The 22,340-nt window shown below is 40.9% G+C and overlaps 1 protein-coding gene across 1 annotated transcript in view; it reads right to left on the reverse strand.

Annotated features, from left to right (window-relative positions):
- Positions 1-22,340, reverse strand: part of LOC124997008 — a 53,399-nt gene that overhangs the window by 17,425 nt on the left and 13,634 nt on the right. The window contains exons 3-7 of the mRNA XM_047570469.1: positions 18,016-18,129; positions 14,977-15,107; positions 6,039-6,156; positions 4,975-5,165; positions 4,724-4,808 (exon numbers count right to left, since the gene is read on the reverse strand). Coding sequence (XP_047426425.1) covers positions 4,724-4,808; positions 4,975-5,165; positions 6,039-6,156; positions 14,977-15,107; positions 18,016-18,129 — 639 coding nt within the window. The remainder of the gene's footprint in view (positions 1-4,723; positions 4,809-4,974; positions 5,166-6,038; positions 6,157-14,976; positions 15,108-18,015; positions 18,130-22,340) is intronic.

Genomic DNA, 22,340 nt, shown 5'->3' on the forward strand with positions numbered 1-22,340 from the left:
AAACAAACAAAAAAAAAAAAATTAAATAGCTTGTTCGAGTTGTTGGAGTGACAGATGCAAACAAGCAGATGCACTTTAATGCCACACCAAAAATGACACAGTCACGGCAGCAGGGAGTAAAATCAACAGTGCACCAAAAAATAAAATAAATAACCAATTAGTGGCAGCAGTCTTGTGGTGGACACGTATGTGTCTCGCAGAGAGCAAAGTGGCTAGCTACGTTTGGCCCAAGGCAATCTGCTTGGCAATATGTTCCCATGTTGTTGTTGTTGTTGTTGTTGTTGTTGTTGTTGTTGTTGTTGTTGTTGTTGCCCCTCCACACTCTTCCCATCTCAATGGTTGTATATAACAGAGATGAGTCAATCTGCACGTCGCTTTGTCCTCCAGGCCTCCCTGATTTTACACTTTGTTTAGCCAACAATTTAACCTCCTTTAGCAGGAATATTTATCACAAATCAGACTAGAATCTGGTCAAACTAGTCCTGGATCTCTTTATTTGATGTAGAGATAATGAATGTAAAGATAAATGAAGGACCACTGAGGTATTTAAATATCTGTTAGGGATGAATTAGATAAAGAACATTAGAAATAGCTTTCCAAGAAATACAAATAAAATTTGAAGCACTTCATCAAATCCAAATCAACATGTCTTTCAAAATGAACCATGATGACTCTGCAGCGCACAGAAACAGAAATAAACTTATAACTCAAATATAATGGAACCAAATTCCATAAAGCATCATCAGTATCTCTCATCCTTGACTGATCTTTGTAAATCCTATTTTCCCAAAGTGTTTCCTCTTGAGGATGAAGTGCAGCAGAGGTTTTATTTGTTTTACACACCAGGTACCCTCAACTGATGACTAATTGCACCTGTGTCCAAGCTTTATGGATTTTTTTTTTTATTAATTAATTTATTTTTTTACTTGTTAATTACTGTGTGATTTCTCTGTCTCCGAGTGCAGTTTGAAAGAAGGGGGACAGCTCAGCTTATCCAGCTGCTCCTCTCAGACTTTCAAACTTGCAGATAAGCGTTACCTGGGTTAACACGATTTACGCTGTAATTTACACATATTTGGAGCCATCAAGTCAACAATAATTCCTCGTTTTCTGGCTTTGTGAGGATTTAAAAGGTAAAACTTATGGATGGATTGTAAGAAAACTAAATGACGATGTCTTTTGACTGAAGCTTCTGACCGCCAACGTTTGTTGAATGGCACTGAAATTGCAAAGTTGCACTATTAAATCCCCTGGACTGAATTGTTTCTTTACCATGACCATGGTGCACATCATCTAAACTTGGTATTTTTTTCAGGCTTTGGATATTAATATTCATGTTGCCTCATACAGTATACGTGAACAGAGCAGACAGACCTCATGTACACTCTGCGCAGTGATTCCCACAGTGGTTGTGTTGTGTGCTCTTCAGAAGTCGTCCAAAAACATCAAATGTGGGATGGATCACTGTGTCTAAAAACCTCTTTATTCAATCCAATCTAAATTTATTAGATTTACGTCTAATGAATTGGTGATTACACCAATTCATTTCCCGGCGGATTAACCCCAAATAATCTGATAAAAAGGTTACTGAGCCTCTATTAGGGCAAAGTGGCTCGTCTAGATCAGCAGGGCAAAGCGTGAGACTGCGGACTGAAGATGTCGGGGATTTGAATGCAACCCCCACCCTCCTGGTCCACTGAGACCTGATGCACAAATCAGAAACGGCATAAAGTCGTTTGCCTCTTGCTTTATGGAATTATTTTGGGCATCGGGGTTAAAAAAAAACGCCACAAGCCAAATTCTGTAACATCTGTCAGCTGTAAAATCCAGTTTTGCAACGAGCTGACCTATTTCCTTTTAAATCCACATTACAAGTGACTTCAGCTGTCAGGAAACTGAATCAGTCACGAGGTGACAGGTGCGTATTTTCGTCAAACTCAGATCACGATTTGGCACAAGTAGTGACAAGCAGACATCAAGGATAATTCATGATGTCTTCCTGTGCACCAGTCAGAAACAGCAGCGGATTGAAAGAGTCTGAAAGCAAAGTTTTACCACCTTCAACATATAAACACAACAAAGGGTGAAAGAGCCCTGGTGAAATCAACTGTTACTAATGTTCACTTCCCCCAAGTAGGTGCCTGGTTGTATCGGTTTTTAGAAGATATTTCAGAGCAGTTGTTTAAACTGCTTAAAATGTGATAGGAAGTAGTGTGAAGTTAGCTTGACTTAGCCCGACTCTAATCTTATCATTTTGAGTTTTTCTAACCTTAAAAACTTTTGTTTTCTGAAGATTATTTGGGAACGTTGTTTGGTCTGCTACCAGCAGTCATTTTAAAAATCTGTATATTGGATGGTGATCTTCCCAAAGTCTGGTCTAAAATTTACCCATAGATCACACAATTGTCACATTTCAAAGGCAATGACAGCGCATGGAATTTCTGGTTCACATTTAGACCTACGCACCCGTCATTAAGAAAACAGACGGCGATATATTATAGATTTCTGGGGCAGTTCTAAAAATCTGGTATTTCTCGGTGGAAATCTGTAACACCCGCAAACGATGAGACTGATTCATGTTGTATTTCTGTGCGGGAGTAGCAGCATGTTGGCAGCCGGCCTGTCTGCTGTTTGTATTTAAGCTTCACGAGTTAAACTGTGGTGACACTTTGACAGGTTTCCTGTTATAATAAGACTCCGAACCAGGTTTCTTCCCTCATCGTTTCCTGTCACAACTCTGTCAATTCATTATGGGTTGTTTTTTAGGAAAAGATGCTAACTGTGTGTGTGTGTGTAGGTCTGCATCTGTGTGTGTGACAGACAGAGCCAGATGAGCAGGCAGATGTTTCCTCTGTCTCTACTCTGACTGTCTGAGAAAGACTGACAACAGCTGGACCGATGCCAGACACACACACACACACACACACACACACACACACACACACACACACACACACACACACACACACACGCGGCTAGGCACGCGGTAACAATGCCTTACCTGCACTAAACGTTTTCTCTTTGCGTGTTTGGTTAGTAATATTGTTCAAAGCAATATTCTTATTCGCGCGGTACTTTCTTCTACACACAGCATACACTACCTTGTGAAAATAACTGAAAGCTTTACCACCTCGAAATTTAGATGAACAGTAGATATTGGCTCCACTGTAGGGACGATATCTCGGTTCAAATTAAATTAGGAAGCATTCATTAAGAAAAGAAAAATGATTTGTTGTATTTTTCAGATGTAAAACTCAGCGTGTCACACTGTGAATCCAAATTGGTCAAACTCCATCAGCCATGTTTCACTATTTTAAATAATAATAACCGGGTCATTATTTAATTGTGACGGTGAATGCAAACATGCCGCCAGGTTTTTCTAAATTTCTTTCACGAAGCTCTGTCTATCATTTCATCAGCAGGATGTCATCCATGAAACCCATGAAACTTTCAGCCCTCCCACGGCGGCAGCGTGTGAAAGCTGACCTCCAATCAGTTCTCAGCCTCGAAGGGAAAATATAACACGGAACCGGGAAGAGATCTGTGACGTGATCAATCCCTTCCAAGAATGCACTGACAGCCACAGTGAGTCCTCCGCTCAGCTCAGAGCGTACTCAAACAATGTGTCAAATCTGTAGAATACTGAAAGCTACCACCTGTCTAAATTAACTTCTAAATGGTTTATTGGGCTGGTGCCTTGCTACTCACATGGGCCCATCAAGCATTAGATGCTCAGCCTGGGACAAAGACCCCAGATGTCTCAGTTAATTATCAGTATTTAAAATAGTATTACTGCTAGCTGTAAGTGAGGGCTTACTCTGTAGCAAGCTGTATTTGTATTTGTTGACTGTTAATTCTTCATATTCCATAAAAAAATCTTTATTTTTGATCGTTCTGAAGCTTTATAATATACATTACCAGTCAAAGCTTTGGACACACCATATCATTCAATTCAGTGGAAAAGTTTGTCCAAACTTTTGACTGGTAGTGTACATACATACACTGATCAGGCATAACATTATGACCACCTTCCTAATATTGTGTTGTGATGTCCTATGGGTTGATGGGAGGGGCCTCTGTGGATCATCCCTCAGATACTTGATCAGTTGGGATCTAGTGAGTTTGGAGGTCAGGTCAACACCTTGTGCTCTTCTTCATGTTTTTTGAGCTGTTTCTAAATCCTGCATCCCGCTTACTGTCTCTAAAGTCTACAAAAGCACCTGGTTGTGCTCCATTCATATTCAAACACTCGTGGTCATTTGGGATTTCCATCTTGTCTCCTTGAGTGTAGAAGAGCCAGTGTTTCAATCTCTTTACCTGTCTTTTCCTATTTATCTTGGTTTTACAATATTCATTTGGTCACATTGTTTTACAGAGATGTTTTGTGGCCTGACCCTGATGATGGGCTGTAGTTTGGACATAAACCTCTCTTATCTCTCTTATCCACCCCAACCACCTCTTGAATGGTGTTTTAAAACAGGGAAACAGATGATGGTGTTGGATGGAAATAAGGTTCAACCACTTTACAAACAGTGACTTTATCTATTTGCAAAAAGACCAAACTATGTGTTGTTAGATAAGAGACACTGATAGGCCAAAAAAAAAAAAAAAAACATCAACAGTCCCTAATATAAGTCACGTTTTTAAATAGTTTTTATGCCATTAAAGTAAAGAGCAGAGGTGAGACAGATAATTAAAGACTGAGCTTAGATGTTCAGTTTACCATGTTGTTTCCTTGTTCTGTCTCGTTCTTTCCTTGCATGCTGTGTTCAGTCTGCCAGCTGGTGAAGGTTTCCTCTCTGTTGGGCCTGGAAGGAAAATTTAAAGTCACAAATGTTTAAAGACATCGAGGAGAGAAAAGCCATCCGCAGTTCTTCACGATATTGACTCTCAACGATGCTGCCAGGCTGTTGGTGCAGCAAATTTATCCTGTCAAAGTTAAAATAAACAATCATTTCCCGCGGGGCAGGGTACCTGTTGGGTTTCCCAAGTATCTTCTGTGTGAAACAGCTCAGTCTCTGAGTCTCTTCCTGATACCTCTGCAGGTCTTGCGTCAGCAGGTTATGCAGTGTGCTCAGTGCGTCCTTCTGGAACACTAGCCTCTCAGACTGGACCAGACACTCAGTAATGGAGGCCTGAAGCTCCCGAAAAGCACACAACTGAAGCTATGGAAGGAAAAACATAACAAAAAAAAAACAAATTTTATTAGCAGGCCAAGAAGGAGCTGCTCACAGGAAATGAGACACATACGACTTTGCTGCTGCAATGCTCAGAATCCTTCTCCTCGTATTGTTTTTCCACTGTTAATATTATTGTTATTATTGTCTTAGGAACAACCTTCAACAAAATTCTCTCCAATAATGCTACAATAATGCTGCGTGTCTGAGGACAGTAGATCATTGTTGGCCTTGCAACAAAAGAACCAGAGCATCCTGCTGTTTTTATTGAGTAACTGAAATCAGGGAGATGATTTTTGTTTGTTTGTTCACAATGTCTGGTTTCCAATGAATTTATTTACGCTAAGACCTCTCCATTGTTTTAATTATCAGCTGGCAAGTCGATCAGTAATCACAAAATTCTTCATTAGCAACACATGTTGCACTTTCCTACGCAAAAAATACTGTATATGCATTTATTTACTGCACTTTTTAAACTGAATTTGTATTTATTATCCCTTTCTTTGCATCAACATGATGGTTTGCACTGAATATAGGGTGCTCTATGTGTTTGCTTGGCTGAGAATAACAATTATTAAGACGGCAATAATGATGTCTGCTGTTTTCAATTAAGTTTTTGGGGTTTTTTGTCATTATGAGAACATAACAAAGTTTTGCAGAGGCTTAAAAGGCTCCCACATAAATAACACAAACATTTAAATTTAAATAAATAAAACACTTAAGAAAAATATAAAACATCATCAGGAAAAAAGATATCATAATATAGCAGTTCCTTTGCCAATTTGCTGATGTGATACTCTTGATATGATGGCATGTTTTTAGCTCGTCGTGCATGTGTGAATGTCGTCAGTTATCACTTACAGTCGACGTCTGAAGGCACGGACTTCTCTTCAGCTCTTCTTCTGTCTGTTTCTTCTTCTCCCGAAGATCAAGGAGCTCAGTGGTCAGCAGCTGCTGGCGGCCGTCAATCTGAAAGAGTCTGACAAAACACAAAGGCAGAAACGCTTTATCAACTAACTGTATGTCAAGAAAAATTCAGATAACATGTGTTATGAGAATGGCATGGTTTTTAAAAAAATAAATAAATACAGTGTCAACAAGCAACAATCAATGCAGAGATGATTCAAACACGCGTGAGAGCCTGGCAGTTTTTTTTTTTGTAGTGAAAGTACACACTGGGAGTGTTTACCCTTCAGGTGCTGCTATTTTTTTTTTTCCCTGAACACACAACCTGAGTAACTTCTGAACTGAGCGAAAGGTTCCTTTTCCGTTCTTTGTTTGAATTGTAGCAGCTGAGAGATTTGCCTGAGAAAACACCAGTGACATGTACAGACTCCCATTTTTCACTGACACTTTAAAGACCGAGCGCGCTCTGAATCATCCTATCTCTCGTCTCATCTCTCCCTCGAAGCACTTCACCCGAGGCCCTGAGAGCATGAAGTTTTCTTTTTTTTTTTTAAGCGCATCAAGTGTTTCCGACTCAACTGTGGGCTCCCGTTTAACGCGAGGCCGTTCCTTCCCTGAACAAACACACGTGTTTTCAGACGCACACTGAGGGCTGAGCGGCTGATGCAGATTGTGTGATCCTGGCTCCGTGTTAAAGTCAACAGTTGATGAATAGTCAAAACCGAAACCAGACAGGAGCCACATAACAGTACTGCTGTCATGGCCACAGTTAGATTCTATCAGCATGTGAGGAAGGGCAGTTGTTTAATAGTCTTATTCTTCCGTTAAATTATTAATTTATTTTACTATCTAGCGCATACTTTTAGGGTTAGACAAACAACAACACTCACAACGTTTATATTACATTTATATATAAGTTTATTTGCAGTGACTTTCTCTTTTTTTAACTTATGGCAAACACGCGACTTCTTGCAATGAGCAATGCAGTGTATACACTTGCTGCAATTATTAGTTCCTGCACAAACACTTCTCACCCCCTTTATACACATATTATATATCCTTCTCACATTTACACATAAACTTATCTGTATTAGTCCAGATAACATGTATATATCCACACTGTTGTTATCTCTTTTTCTTTATAATGTTCACAATCTGTTTTAGTACATAGAGTGCATTGTGCAACTAGAGTAAAATTCACTGCATGTGCGTGCACAAATGGCCAAATCAAGCCGATTTCAGTCCTGTAATGCATGTATGGAAGCACTTTAATCCCACGTTTGTCCACTTGGGGGCGCTAAACCTCTGTACGAGAGTGTCAGAGGAGCAGGTAACGAGAGGAAGAGAAGAGGTTTGTTTGTGAGGACCTAGAGGAGGCTCATCTGACAAGCCTTTGATGAACTATCTGAAGAATCGACATGTAGAGAAAGACAAATTAGCAGAAACGGGACGAAACAATGACACAGGAACTCAAAGGCCCTCCGACAAACATGCGAACATTCAGTTAATGAGGTTTTCAAGGAGGTGCCACTTTGTGCCACAAGGGCTGTTGTGAGAAAGACACAAATATGAGGTAAAACCAATAGATGGCCATAATCTTTGATTTACATCTGCTGTGTACTGCTGAAGGACGTCTGAAACCCTAATGAAACAATTGTCCCATCAGATAAAGAGATACATTATATATTTTATTCAGATATTAAAATAGAAAATAGTTTTATTGCTAAGCCTCACTGTAATATATTCTTCAGGTTGTCTTTCCAAGGCTGCTTTACAGTCTATTTCTGAAACAAAACCATTTTATCAGAATAATATAATATAAATTATTTCCAAAATCAATATGTCGCAACACATAACATCTTTCTAAAAGAGGTGCTACATGTTGTACAGCTGTTCATATATATATATATAAAATATATCTCAGGAAATGTGTTTCTAGAAATACAAAGAAATACTAATAATAAAAAAAGAAAAATTAATTTTACTCATATAACAGCGGTGAAGCAATTCACAAATCCATGTCTGACTGCACATACTGAGACACCATGTTGGCCAGATTGCAGGAGACCTTGCTCCAATATCCTCCATTTATTATCTGTATTGAAACAAAAGCACCTTAAATCCTGAAGAATTTCCGAGAAGTTTTAGAAAACGAAGACAAACTAAAAAAAAAAGCTATTTTTTTGGGTCAGATTCAACCATCAGGGTAACGTTAGGCCTCGGTTTGTAACAACAACAGAGTAATGTTGAAACTAAGACATGCACACGCTGCATATGGACATTATAAGAACAAAGTATTTGAACTCAGAAATTTACATATCTCCATTGAGTGTCTAGAAGAAATGAACATCTTGAGAAAAAATCTATGGAGTTCATGCAAATGAGCCACTCTGTCACCTGTCAATCAAATCCAATCTTAGCCAATCAAACGACTTCATTAAAACACAGCGTGTGAGAGACGAGCGATGAGGAACGTCATCCGTCCCGGTGAAAAGACGGTAATTACCAATGAATATCCGTGTGTGTGTGTGTGTGTGTGTGTAGCGTAGGCACACACACATATTCACATGAACATGTAAACAGACATACACTTACCACATGGCAACAATGTGTCAAACCTCTCCCTCTGTGACACACACACACACACGGACACACACTGCCAGCTGTCAGTGTGTTCTGATTAGGTGCTTACGTACAGAGAAGCGTGAATAGGGCTACTTAATTACGTGAACGTATGCGACAAACACATTTCACTCCATAATTGCAGGTGAAAAATGTGTGGGTGTTATTTATTTTATTTTTGTGCATTAACGTATCTTACTGCCTGTCACATATATAATTTTCGCAGTGTTGGGTTTACGCAGAAGGTGTGCTCTGTCTGTTTGTGTGTGTGTGTGTGTGTGTGTGTGTTTGTGAACAACCACTCCAGGTAGCATTTCTATCACGGACAAAGGTGACGCTACAAAGCTGTATGTAAATCGTCAGTCTTAATGACTACTTCTAATTCATACAGCGTTAAAATCCCGGCATTATATTTACCATCACAAAGAAAACTGTTCTCAGCTGTGAGATGAAGTTACAGTTCCAAAACCGAAGCGGTTCCACTGTATCAACACGCTGTTTGTTGGCATCAGCTCCCCTGTGAGGAGAAGCTAAATCCACAATCATCAAGGTAAGCTGAAAAACCTGACATTTCGTACATGTAGTGATTAATTGCGGAAAACGTCTTCAACAAAAAATTAAAGAACGAAAAAAAAAGGAACCGATGGGAAAAGGTTGAAACCAGAAGTTTAAGGGGCGAGAGTGGGCAAAGAAATGTAAGACTCCTGAGAGGCAATGAAAGAGAATACGAGACTAAAAACTTGAAACAGGAGGGGGAGAAATTATGAGAGGAATGCTAAGATGAAATGCAGTGTTTTGACAGGGTGAGGAGGAGGAGGAGGACAGCAGAAGAAGGACAGACACGGACAAAGAAAGGAGCGGAGAAAAGAAAATGTCTTATCACCATGTCTAGTCGGGGTTTAATCCGTATGTGTTGTTTGCGCAGTCGAAACACAGAGGGAGAACAAAAGGAAGAAAATGAAAGTGAAAGACAATGAAGAAAAAAAGAGGAACTGCAACATAAAGAGAGAATTAAAGGATACAAAGGATGAGAAGAAAAACACACGGTGCAGTTAATAAACATCTACGCATCTATAGACGGCTACTGTCATACAGCTCTTACGTCTTATGACGACGTCTGAGTGAACTCCTGTTGAAGGCTATTAGATGTGGCTGAAAGTATGAGAAAGAGAAAATGCAACCTGTGTTTGCAGCTGGAGGCTAAAGCTAAAGTTTCAGCGTGCTGCTCAGAGGCAGTTTGGCGGCGAGCTTTCAGGAAAAAAAAAAAAGAAAAAAAAGAAAATCATTAAACACGATCAAAGCCAACATCCTGCTGCTCGCTGCTCTAAAAAATAATTCATGACCATAAATGATCATAGCCAGTTCCCTGCTCACTGTGACCTCTGACCTCTGGCTAAAGAGAGACATCTGAGTAAATCTGAGCTTATCCGATCTCATGGTCGGCACCCGAAGAGTTCCGGGACAGATGAAGAAGAACGAACAGAAGAGGAGCGAGAAGAGGAGGAGAGGGGTTGAAGGAGTTCGGCTGGGTGTTTTCCAAACTGCCAGTCTGTCTGTTAGTCTTGGCAACAGGCAGAGCTCCCCTTACGTAACCAGACTAAAGACTCCGCTTCGCTCTATCTATGGGAAAACAACAACGCATAATCTGTCACAATCAAACTTCAACCCATTCACAGCCATGTGCAGATAAGTCCGGGCTGATGGGTCCTGTCGTTTGTGTGAGCTTTCAGTCCACCGCTGCTGATGATGATAAAGTTTGTCTCGTTTCAAATCAAGCTATTCCGAGTGAGCTCTTCAGAGTCGCTTGGGAAGTAGATTATTATCTGAGATCATTCTGTGCACACGCGGTCACCGAACACACATCAACACTGGAAAGCATGAACCGCAACCACGATGATGATCGGTGGTAAGACAGAAGACAGGGTGACTGTTTATCTCAGCAGATAGAGGAAGATGATTCTACAGTCAACAGAGTGACAGCAGCACTAACTAGACATGCAATACAAGCAAGAATATAAAGAACAACCTTTTAAAAATAATATGCATTAATATCTAAGCTTTTTTTAATGGTAATTTGAGCAACTCGACCCTTTAAAAACCTATTTCTTATTGAGATGAATGCCACTCCATGAGGACAGGATGGACATTTGCGTGGACAGGCACTGACTACGACTTCCGAGGCGGCCTCTGCAACAACCAGGCCGCCCTGCTGCTTCAGATTCTTCTAGTCGTGAGAAAACAAGTCATATTTATACATGAGATTAGGAGAAATTAGAGACGTAAACATATTCGGAGGAGGAGTTCAAATATTTGGCGTGCCATCTCTGTATATATCAGCTGTTTGTTTTCGGTTCAGTTCAGCCACCGCTTGTTTTATTTAGACTCATGCAGCTCAAGAAGATTAGTATCTAGTGATGTCCTCCCCTTCACTTCATCACGTTCACTTTTAATGGAAGGTTATGCCGTGGCCATTAGAGCTGAGCAACACGCAGCAACATGCTGTCTTGCTTCTATGGGCTGTGATTAGGAAGCTAACTACAGCGGCACATAAAATAATAGAAGATTCACGCACAGATTTTACAACTTTTTTACCAATAAGGAAATATAACCTACAAAAGACTAGATTATATTTAGTGTCTTTTACTTTCCTTTTTGTACAATTCAGAGGGCAATAAGAATATCATTCACCGGTAGCAAATTAAGCCAGTATCAGAAGATTTTGCATAAAGCTTGTAGTAGTACCATTAGAATCAGCTTATAGTATCATCAGGTAAAAGGTATTTTAATATTTTATCTTAAAATATGCCCAGTGTTAAAAGATCTAAGCTTTTTTATTTAGTCAACCAAATTATGTCTCAGCCATAATTGTGACTGGAGAATTAGTTTCGTGACTGCTTACATGTTGGAGCAGCCTGTAATACCTAAGTTTGAGTCACAGGTTTTCAGGATGGCTCCATCGTACAAAATGTTCTTCGTCCTCCTCTGTGTGAGAACAGCATGGCGTGTAAGACCAGTAAAATTACTTAGAACTGGGAGGATTACTGCTGAGTCGGAGAGTTTTCAGTTTTTTAACTGCAGCACAGTCCTCTTGTCAGAAGACTGAGACTATTTCGGGTGAGAAGAGTTTATAATCACGTTGACAAAGAAGCCGAACTAAAAAAGTTAAAACTTCAGCGTTTTAGAAGAAGGTTTTTCATGTGTAAGCTGCGTGTTAACGTCCACTCCAACAAAATCCGATATCTCTTTCCCTAAATGAGTCTTTGGCTTCATCTGCTTCTTCTTGCGCCACACCAACACCAAGTCAGTGTTGGCATTATAAGCAACATAAGTTTTCCCGTAAGCCAGGGAAAACCCAAGTAAAAGAAAAGCAGAGGCAGAGCAAAATGATGATGAGGTAACAGTTCAATCCCCGAAACATGACAAATGCTGAAGTGTACTGGAACAAGACACTGCGCCCCCAGTAGCTCCTTTGAGTCCTCTTTTGGCACTGGGGTGTGACTGTGTGAATGGATGGGTAGATGTGTCACTGTGACAGTAAGGTGCACTGTGTGCCAATAGGTAGAAAAGCTTTATACATAAAAAAAAAACAAGACCATTCATCTTGTCTCATGAAGCCTTTGATCCATGCTGTGACAAGAGCCGATCAGTCCTGGCATTGACAACGAATGCTGCTAAGAATTCGGGAGGTTTTTCCTGGAATATGATCACAGTGGTGTGTGTGGGAAGGTGTGCATCCGCTGCCACACCTTGAACCTTGAGATGTGTTTTAGCTTGTTTTGTCTACCGAAAATGAAACCAGTTGATGACGGGAGTGCAGGGAGCGGGACAGACAGCAGCAAAATGTTCAGTCCAACACTGCTTAATGTTACGAACACTTTTACAGTTCTACTGGACATCTTGATGGCCTGAGTAGATACGTCAAACCAAACTCCTCTTACACCTGACTTAGGATTGATTTATCTTTTGGCCAGTGTAGGTTGCTCAACCGCGCGACCGCACTTGAAGGCAGGGACGAGGAGCTATTTATAGAGAGGGGCGAGGTGCTGTGTTCAAACGTGTTGTAATGAAGTTAATGCAGTATTATTTCAGCAGTCAAGGTGTTGCCACAGATGGGCATTACAGCCAGGTCTGAAAAGTGAAGCCATTGCACAAGTGGCCGAAAATGAGTTGATGATGGTCACTTGGTGCTGGTTTCAAAATATCTCTTGTCAAAGTCTCCCATGTACATATTTTGATTTTTTTGATTTTTAAAAATCAAATAAAAATGTTTGGAAGGGCTTGGAGCACAGACTGTAAAAAATGACTTTCTCCCAAAGCTAGGGATGTGGGCGGTGCTAACTTGTTGAGTTTATAGCCCGAGACCAGCCAGCGTTCAATGAATACTGCGCTCTGCTCCACCTCTGACGCTGGAACACACATCAGCATTGTATCAACTACATAAAATGACAGAAATCACCTTTGAACTTTTAGTTTGGCCCAAGTAACATTCATTATACTGCAGTCAGCCACCAGGGGGAGATCTATATTTCAGCTTCACTTTTGAGGAGGTGTCATGGAATTTTTTTGTTTGTTTGTTTTGTTTTTACTAACTTAACCTAACATCTTAGTCAGATTCCTCCCCAGCTCCTAACTCTTGTCCCTATATGGTCATCTGCTCATATTCTGTTACATCTGAGGCTTCAAAGCTGTACACAAACCATCTAGTCTTTGAGTGTTGCAGTTATTTGTAGGTTATGAAGCATGGGAAATCCATGAGTCCGTGTTCCACAGTCATACTGTGCATGTGTTTTATTAAAAGCACGCTAACCCCTTCACAAATTCCTGGAATCATGCACAGTGAAAATGGAAAGTAAAGACTGATGTCTACAGACCATTAACACTACAGACAGCTAAGCAGGTTCACTATGCAAGCCATCCCTCCACAACCATTTTCCTGAATATATCATATATATCATTTTATTCATGTTCAACTTGACCGCCTGGCTGTTGTAGTGTGGTTGATGCCAGAATTTCATGTCTGTTAGCACAGTTACAGCTTCATGCGACCGCACAAGAAAATAAATAGCTACAAAAAGCGTTCTTTTACATTTACATTTACCAACAGTATTTGTAACAAAACGATCTGAATTTGCAGGAGCACACACACATACACACACACGCACACAAACACACAAGGACGCGCAAAGATCCTGTTGTTTCCTCCTTTACAGACGAGCCTGCTGCTGTTATGAGATACAGCAAAACTCCCACTGTCACGTCTCAGCTCTGTGACAAAACCCCGCAAACCCACGCAGCTGCCTCCCCACCCACTCCCATGTTCAAACAGCGCACAGCATGGTCCTCCTTCCTACAAAGACAAGAGTCCAGCTCCATGAACGGCAATCGAGGCGCCGACTTCACAGGAGCATAAAAATTAGTGAATACTTCCCGTTTAAAAGAACCAGGATTATGTTTGAAAAGAAGAACATTTATTTCTACTGGTTAGCACCCTGACTGCATTTCTTGCTTGCTAAACAACAACTTCTCCAGAGTTTTTCTTTTTTTTTTTTTTTTGGGCAAATATAAGGAGATTAATAGATTGTTGGAAATTAAGTTTGAAAAAGTGGAAGTTTCCTTGCAGAAGGCTTGTGCTCCATGTGCTCACAATACCAGATATTCTCTTATTGATAGTAGAGCAACAGTGCATCACGGCCGTCCACAAAGACAGTTTAGGAATGGGTTGTTGGCTTGTGTGTTTTCAATCCATTTATAGGAAGATCTACATGCTTCACTTTCAAAAGGTCCGGTTTTACCCGCATCTTCTGACGTCTCTACCGCGGATACGAGCCAGAGAGAAAATCGGTCAAACAGCCAATAATTACAGCTCTCACAGCAAGATAGAGCTCAAAAACTTCTGTCAGAGATGATTATTTTGAACGCTCCCAAAGGCCTGACAGGAGAGTCTGTGATTGACAGACAAAAAAAGATGATAATAGTATTCATTGTACTGTGTATCTTATACATGAGAACACTTGGAGTAATAGTATCTGAGGAAAACTGTCTTCAAAAAGCGTTTCTCTGAAAAACAGATGTTGGGAACGGGTTGTTTATGCTGTATGTCCGCCAGTCTGGTTATAGACGCATCAGGCCTTCAGCCTTCGGATGCATCGTTGAGCAAGACAAAATTTGAAAAGGTCCTTGTTGAAATGAAGCAGGCTGAGATAATGAAATCAAGGTTTTGTAAACACAGAGTATCTCCCTGCACCAGAGATACAGTACGCCACTGACTCACTGTGTTTGTATGTTAGTGAGCTCCTGCTCCGTCTGCCTCTGCAGCTGTTGGAGGTGAAAGGTCAGGTCCTCACTCAGAGCAGTGAACTTCCACAGTCCTGCTCTTCCTGCGTTGTCCTCACACACCGAACCCTGAGAAGGAGAAGTCATTAATGAAGCTTTCAGCTTTAAAGATCAAGTTATGGTCAGCTCAAAACGAAGCATCTCATTTTTCTGTGAATACACGGCTAGTCTGTTAACTAGCCGATCTCAGTAAACCTTTGTTCCATTCGTTCTCATTTTCCAAACTGTGTGTTATATTAGCATGTTAACATCTTTGCTAAATTGTCCTGCTGGTTACGTGAGACCTGTTCAGCAAGAAATGTAGCAGATCGTCATCTATAATTACTGTGACCTTACTAGTGGTGGCATACAGTTTGGACCTGGATGTTCTCCAATTAAAAAGGCCTTTCAAATTAACCCTTTAAGACCTGAACATCTGCCTGTGAACAAAAAGCTTGCAGTATTTGAATTACTGTAAGCTACCAATGGACAAAATCCAAAGTGTGGCTGAACACTAGGAAGTTCCACTTTCTGGGAAAATAAGCTGGAATTACGGTAATGATGACGCACCGCTGCTGTTGGCTGCAGGATGGGGAGCAATGCAACACCAGGGAGCCCCCGGAAGACAGAGTTGTTTGGAGGAATTTGTCGGTAAAAACAAATCTAGTTATACCCTTGAGATGTCACGAAGGTCTTCCAGACAAAAACACAACTTCCTAGTGTTCAGCCACTCTTCGAATTTTGTCAACAGAGCAAACCACTGTGAGTTATGGTAATTCAAAAACCACATGCTCTAATGTATCACCAGCGACACGTCCACAGACTTTAAAGGCTTAGTCGTACCGGCGGCATGTGATTTTTGTTATCTCCTGTCTTTCCTCGTGTGGGAGCCAATGAAATGAAGCCAATGAAATAAAGTTGTCAGAAATTTCTATACAGATTCACTTCCTCCATTCCTTAACTTTTCATCTGCCATGGTACTACTGCCTCGGTTTATGGCCAAAGGCCCGCAAAACAAATTTGCATTTAGTGTTAATGTGCTAACAAAGCAAACACCATACCTGCTAGTCACAGCATGGATCATTGAGCTTTTTATTTTTATTTTTTTTGCTGCACTTCCATAAGCAATTACCTTGTTACAGCAGCACGTCAACACCTGCTTACCATTCAACTATAGGCACACCTACACTGATCTATCCACTGACACCAGCCCATCATCTGACAACAGGCAATACAAACAAATAAATAAGCCAAGGCACAGAAGTTGGCAGAGGCTACATTCAAAGAACAAATGCAACAATGTTGCTGCATACCGACTATTGCTTTGCCGGAAAATAAGACAAAGCCACTACCTTAGGGTGAGCTTGTGGTTGTTGTTATTCTGTTGTTGTTGCTGACCAACACGTCTAAAAAAACTATTTTGTTTTAATAAGAAAAATAAGGCTCTGTAAGTCATCATAAAACACATAGCCTGGAGAGTGTCTGGCGTGGGAATGTCATGATATCTTTCAGCTCTTAGTAGTCTGTTGTCTCCGCCGGTCAAAGCAACACGTTGAGTAAAAGAGGGGAGTGTGACGAATCACCAGCTGAACACACGCTGCTCAGACAGATACACAGACACATGGGGGAAAGAAGACAGGCAGGCAAGAGTGAAAGCCAAAAGAGACACTCCAGGACATGACAACCGAAGATAAAGTTGTGGGAGGTAGCATTTATTCTGCCTGTGTGTCTGAACTTGTCAAGGTGACGGAGTCCCTCGGAGAGCGGCTGTAGGCTGGAAGACAACAGGCCGACTGAGTCATCCTGGCAGAACACGGCGATCACCCTCTTCCTCCCCTTCGTCTGTCTGTCTGTGTCCATGTGACTCAGTCTGAGGCAAACTGGCACTATGTTCCCACAAAATCTGATTTGTTTTTTCGGATTTGATCCTTAGTCTTCGCTGTCCACACTGAAACTCAAAAGTGGCTAAATCTGTCAGCACAATTAATCAGCTAATCTCAAAATTACAGGGTTTGTCATTGCTCTGTTTGTCCTTTAATGACGTCTACGTGGCAAGTCAGTCACCAGTCCTCCCAGTCGTGATACATCAACAGGCTGGTAAAGGTAAAATCAGAAAGCAAAATTACCTCCCTGTGTGAGCTGGTGAAAAAAAAAAACTTCCCCAGATGTGCGTTAAAGCTTGCAGTTGCAAAATTGCATATCACTTTTTGACAGGACTGGCATTTCCAGCCATCATCCAGGTAGTTAGATGAGGCACCCTCTGACTAGCAGCTCAAACATACGTTTAAGTCCATTGTTGTAACTATTTCACTTTCTGCAATTAAACTGGATTTGAGATGCCTGCCTCAACACGACCTCGCGGAGAGAAGAGGGGAAGCCAAAGTGGAGGAGAGAAAGACGGAGAATGGGGCCCAGGTTCCCACAGTGAGATGAAGAGAAAGATCAAGCCAACACATAGAGATAAAAACAAACCCACATATAGGCTGTCTGGAGGAATGCAGTTGAGGCGGTGTTGAGCAATTAGCCCTGTACCCTCAAGCATGTTTCAAAAAATATCAGGCAGAAAAAAGTTCTAACTCGGACCTCAGCAAAGACTCAGAAGTGACTACGCTGAAAATGAATCAGCAGAGATCTAGATTTCACTCATAAAAGATTAGCCTTTCTAACTGGACAATGAGTGCTGAGTTGTCATCACCACCTAAGTGGTTTCTTGTGAACTGATCTGAAGCAGCCACTTGTCGGATGAGAGATGAATTATCTTCAAGAGCTCAGGCATGCCCAGCTCCATTCGTTTTAAATAAATAATCACCTGGATTACGGAGAATCTTCACAGATACACTGTCTTCTTTAGAATATGTCTAATGGGATCATTTGACTTAAATCTCCATTATGATATAACAGTCATTAACTTCACTTTACAAAGTGCTCTGACACTGTTCGCTCATTCATCAAAAATGCAGTGAGGAATATGATTTATTTTTATTTCTATGTCATTTACCTGCCGGTCTTCAACAATGTGCGACTGTAGGATGCGAACCTTGTCTTCTATTCGATGCCGTAGTCTGTCCACTGAAGCAGGAAAGTCCTCTCCGTTTCTCTGGAAATCTGGAATCTACAAAAAATGCGTGAGATAGAGAGAGAGAGCATATTTTATCACCTTTCATCACAGCAACCCTCATACAATAAATCTGCCTTATGTTTCACAACTGGCAGCTTTTGCAGCAACTGAATACCTCTGAGTCTGGGGCCTACTGGCTGCTTAAGCGGCGGTAAACACAGTTTAAAAACAAACCACATACTCCTTCTCTAAACGTGCGTGTCTTTCACCTAAAGCATGTTCTGAAACCGCATTCTGCAAATTGTTTCGCCCTGCGTGTCCAGATGCCGTTGCTGAGAATTAGGGCAACACCTAAGTCAATCCCGTCCTTCACGCAGAATGTGACTACCTCAAACTTTACGCACCAGATATGCACCTTCTCTCGCTGAGGCTCAGTGTCCTAAATACCAGCACACAACCGTCTCCCGTCTGAGATACAGCGCATGTACAGCAGGTGTTTGTCTGCAGTCAGAACCAGACAGTCTGAGCTGAATGAAAGAACAAAGTGTCCAAAACACCAAAATACACTATTCAGTATTACTGACCCTAACTAACCCTTACTTCCTGATGTGTTTTTTGTCGTGATTAAATTAGTTATTACATTTTTTACTGACCAACTGGAAAACTTATAATGAGCTTTTTTTTTCAATTAATCACATTGTCAAAATAAATATGGTAACATGACATGTCTAAAAATCACAAATCTACAATGATATTTTATCTGAGCTTTTGACATGAGGGCTCCTTTGCCCAGGCTTTCCCCACCTCAGTGCTTCATCCAAATTAATCCTGATGAAATCAGCACTGATGCTTTCTGACACTAACACTGACCTTCATGTATTAAAATTCAAACAGAAACAGATATCGAACCTGTAGCCAGACTCCACTCCTTTCAGAATATGGGTCTAGTAACACACCATTTGGATTTCATTATGGGCCAGGTTTCAAGCGATTCAGAGAAAAACAGGAACAAAAACAGTCCTACAATCAATCAGAGCCATTTTGTTGTAAGCGAACTCAACGCCGTGGGGCTCAGATGTCGTGGATGATTGCGTTGCTGTTACTCTTCTGTCCATCGCTGAATTAAAATCGCGGAATCGATGTGATTGGCCTGGGAGACCATGTCATTAGCTCCAAATAGACCAACTTTCAACAACCAAAAGAACATTTGTGAGAGGGGAAGTTCTGGCTTCCAGGATAGTGGTAAGACAAACAGACAAGCCAAATAACGATGTGTGGTGACAGTGCAGTTTGTCGGGCGACATGTGATTGCATCCTGGAAAAGACTTAGCTCCATCTGTCAGCGCATCAGGTGAATGACAGAGCTCAGAGGGTCATGTCCAAACTGTGCTGATGTTTAAATCTCTAGCAGACTGACTGCAGAATACAAACAAACTCCCAAATCTCTCATTTGCATGCTGCCTTTAAGCAACAGTAAAACAAAGAACTATGCTTCCACTTGTTACAGCAAAAGTTGAAAACGCCTTCAACACTTTTAACTTGGTTTAACAAATATCGAAGCAACACAACTCTACCTACTGAGCAGAGTCTTGGCTGGTGGGAGCCTCCCACCCACCGCAGTGTGAAACCCAGCGAACCCGCTAACTCACAAGTATGTTTTTATCTTTAAGGAGGACATCAATCTTCATACGTATATAAAGACTACAGATGGACAGCAGGCAATTAATTCCTTTCCTCCTCATACGAGTGGACGCGTTCATAACATGAGTGGGCTGGGTGTTCACGACACAGTGAGTCTGTGTTGTCTGATTAAATGCAATCAAAACAAGTCTATTGCGTTTTAATTCCTCCGAGAAAGATTACACGCACTGGCACGAGCTTTAGAGAGCAGAGAGGAAGTTTTAATTGTTAAAAGACGACGGAAGTAACACACACGCAAAAAGAATCAATATGTAGTATTTAAGCAGAGTGCGACATTCAGTGGATACAACAAAGTCCTTTACTTTTCAGAAAAGGTAATTATAAAGTAAAATAGTGGCTGATGAATGTGCGATGGCGTAATTCTCTCCTCATTACTGTCCAACCCCGTCTCCTAAAAGTGATGTTTATATACAGCTAATTTGTTTCACCAATTATGTTTCCCATGCAAACATAATTGGTGAAACAAATCAGTAGTATAGAAATGTAATTTTCAAGAGACAGGGCTGTCAGTATAATATAACGCACTGTCGACAGTCTAAATTAAATTAAAAATAGACATTCCTGAACTAACACGTTATTAAGATTGGGAAATAGTCACCTTTAAATATAAAAACAATGTACCCTTTCGAGAAAGAATAGTATTTTCAAATAGAACTTGTGAGCTCATGGTTGTGTCATGATGCCACGCAAGCTAACGGTAAAGTTAATGGTAAGTTATGAGATCACCACTGCCAGGCACATATTGGTGTCTTTGGTCAACTTCACGCATGGCAGAAAAGATAAAATGCCAAATAGCATCAGATATCAAAGTTAACCTCCAGCTAGAAATGAAGCATGTAACCAGGCTCAGTTCTTATCAGAATATGAGTCTAGTAACACACCATTTCAATTACATTATGTGCCATGTTTCTGCTGATTCAGAGATAAAAAACAAAAGAAAAACAAACACTGTAGTTGGATGTAGTCCTACAACCCATTCAGATTCTGCTGCAATGCCACATTAAACCCACGCAAACGATTTGATTGGCCCAGCAGATATTTGGTATAATCACTTTCCAATGGAGTAGCTCCAGATCCAACTCGAAGCTACAAAACATTTATGAGCAGGGACGTTGTAGTGATAATGAAAGGATGAGGGAGGTAGGAATATCGGTATTTATCTTCAGTCATTTCCGAATCGTCATCAAACGTGCCACAATGCCTTAAAGACAGTCGTACGGCGTTCCCTTGAGAACACATAAACGCTACACAATTTAAAGGCAGCATTAAACTGACCACATCCAGATAAATGTCTGTACTTTGGCATCAAAAAGGCTCACGAAAGGATTTAGAAGCTTGTGTAAAACAATACATACAAATGTTAGCCAAGAATGGCTAAGTGCTTTCGTACTATAGCTCTACAAAAAGACTTCTTTAAAGCAACATGTCTTAAAAAGCTAAACTTATACCCTATCTTGCTATGGCTGGCTGGATTGTATTCTTTGGGCTGAATATGGCCTCTGAGGCAAGTTAGTGGAAAGAAACAGGACAGAAATCTTTTTTGTTTTTGAAACCCACCGAAGGACCTGAAGCCTCGGACAGACTTAAAGAAGTGCTCCAAATCATTAACCGACCAACAAATAACCCAGCTCACTGTTTCTGCAATAAAAACACAAACTTTATCTCACTGTTTGGAGTGTTTCTAAAATACTCACTGCAGGGCTGGTAGAAAGAGAGGGGTCCATGATGACAGACACACTCAGAACTAATTTCCTGACTGAGTTCAGACCGCAGGGGGTTTCTGTGTGTGTGAGTGTTAGTGGGTGGGCTGCACTTCTGTGTACATGGAGATGACCCTAACTACAACCTCCCGCAAGCACACAGAGAGGTAGAGAAAGGGGCAGGGGGAGACGGGGGGAAGGAGACTGTGAGCCTGTTGGTTAATATCCGGCCTGGCTAAAGTTTGTCAGGGACTGCGTGGTTGATTGGTCAGCTTACTCAAACTCTCCCATTTGTGCTTGTGTGTGAGTGACGGAGGGAACAAAAGTATGAATGAAAGGAGGACAGCCTGACATTTGATTTATTGGAAATGTCAGACAAACCTAAACCAGCTGAACAGCACCATAACAACAAAACAACAACTTATTTTAGTACAATTACATTTTATTAAGTATAAAAGGCGTCCTCATAACTTTCACTCACAATTGTTATTTTTAAAAATTTGAGATTAAAACAGGGTTAGTATAAATCACCATGAACATGTGAATTGTCTTACCTTGAATAATCCACTGTTCCCTTACTAAGACTGATCAAATATGCAGGAAATTTAGGCCAGTTTAAGAATGCATTTCCTTTTTATAAAACATCTAATCTAAGTTGGAAACACATCATTAAAATGTCAACCCACTGTTACAGCCTAGTCCATTCAGTAGTAAGACTGCATCAAACATGACTTAAATCCAGGCTGCATCCAGACCTCACTCCCCCACCCTAGTTGGAGGAGGACCAGTTCCCACCCCAGGGTGTGCTTGGGTGGAGCCTGATTTCTGTGGCAGGTGACCAAATCAGACACACCTTGATAAGCA

Source organism: Mugil cephalus, chromosome 19 (assembly GCF_022458985.1).
Source record: "Mugil cephalus isolate CIBA_MC_2020 chromosome 19, CIBA_Mcephalus_1.1, whole genome shotgun sequence".
NCBI lineage: Eukaryota > Metazoa > Chordata > Actinopteri > Mugiliformes > Mugilidae > Mugil > Mugil cephalus.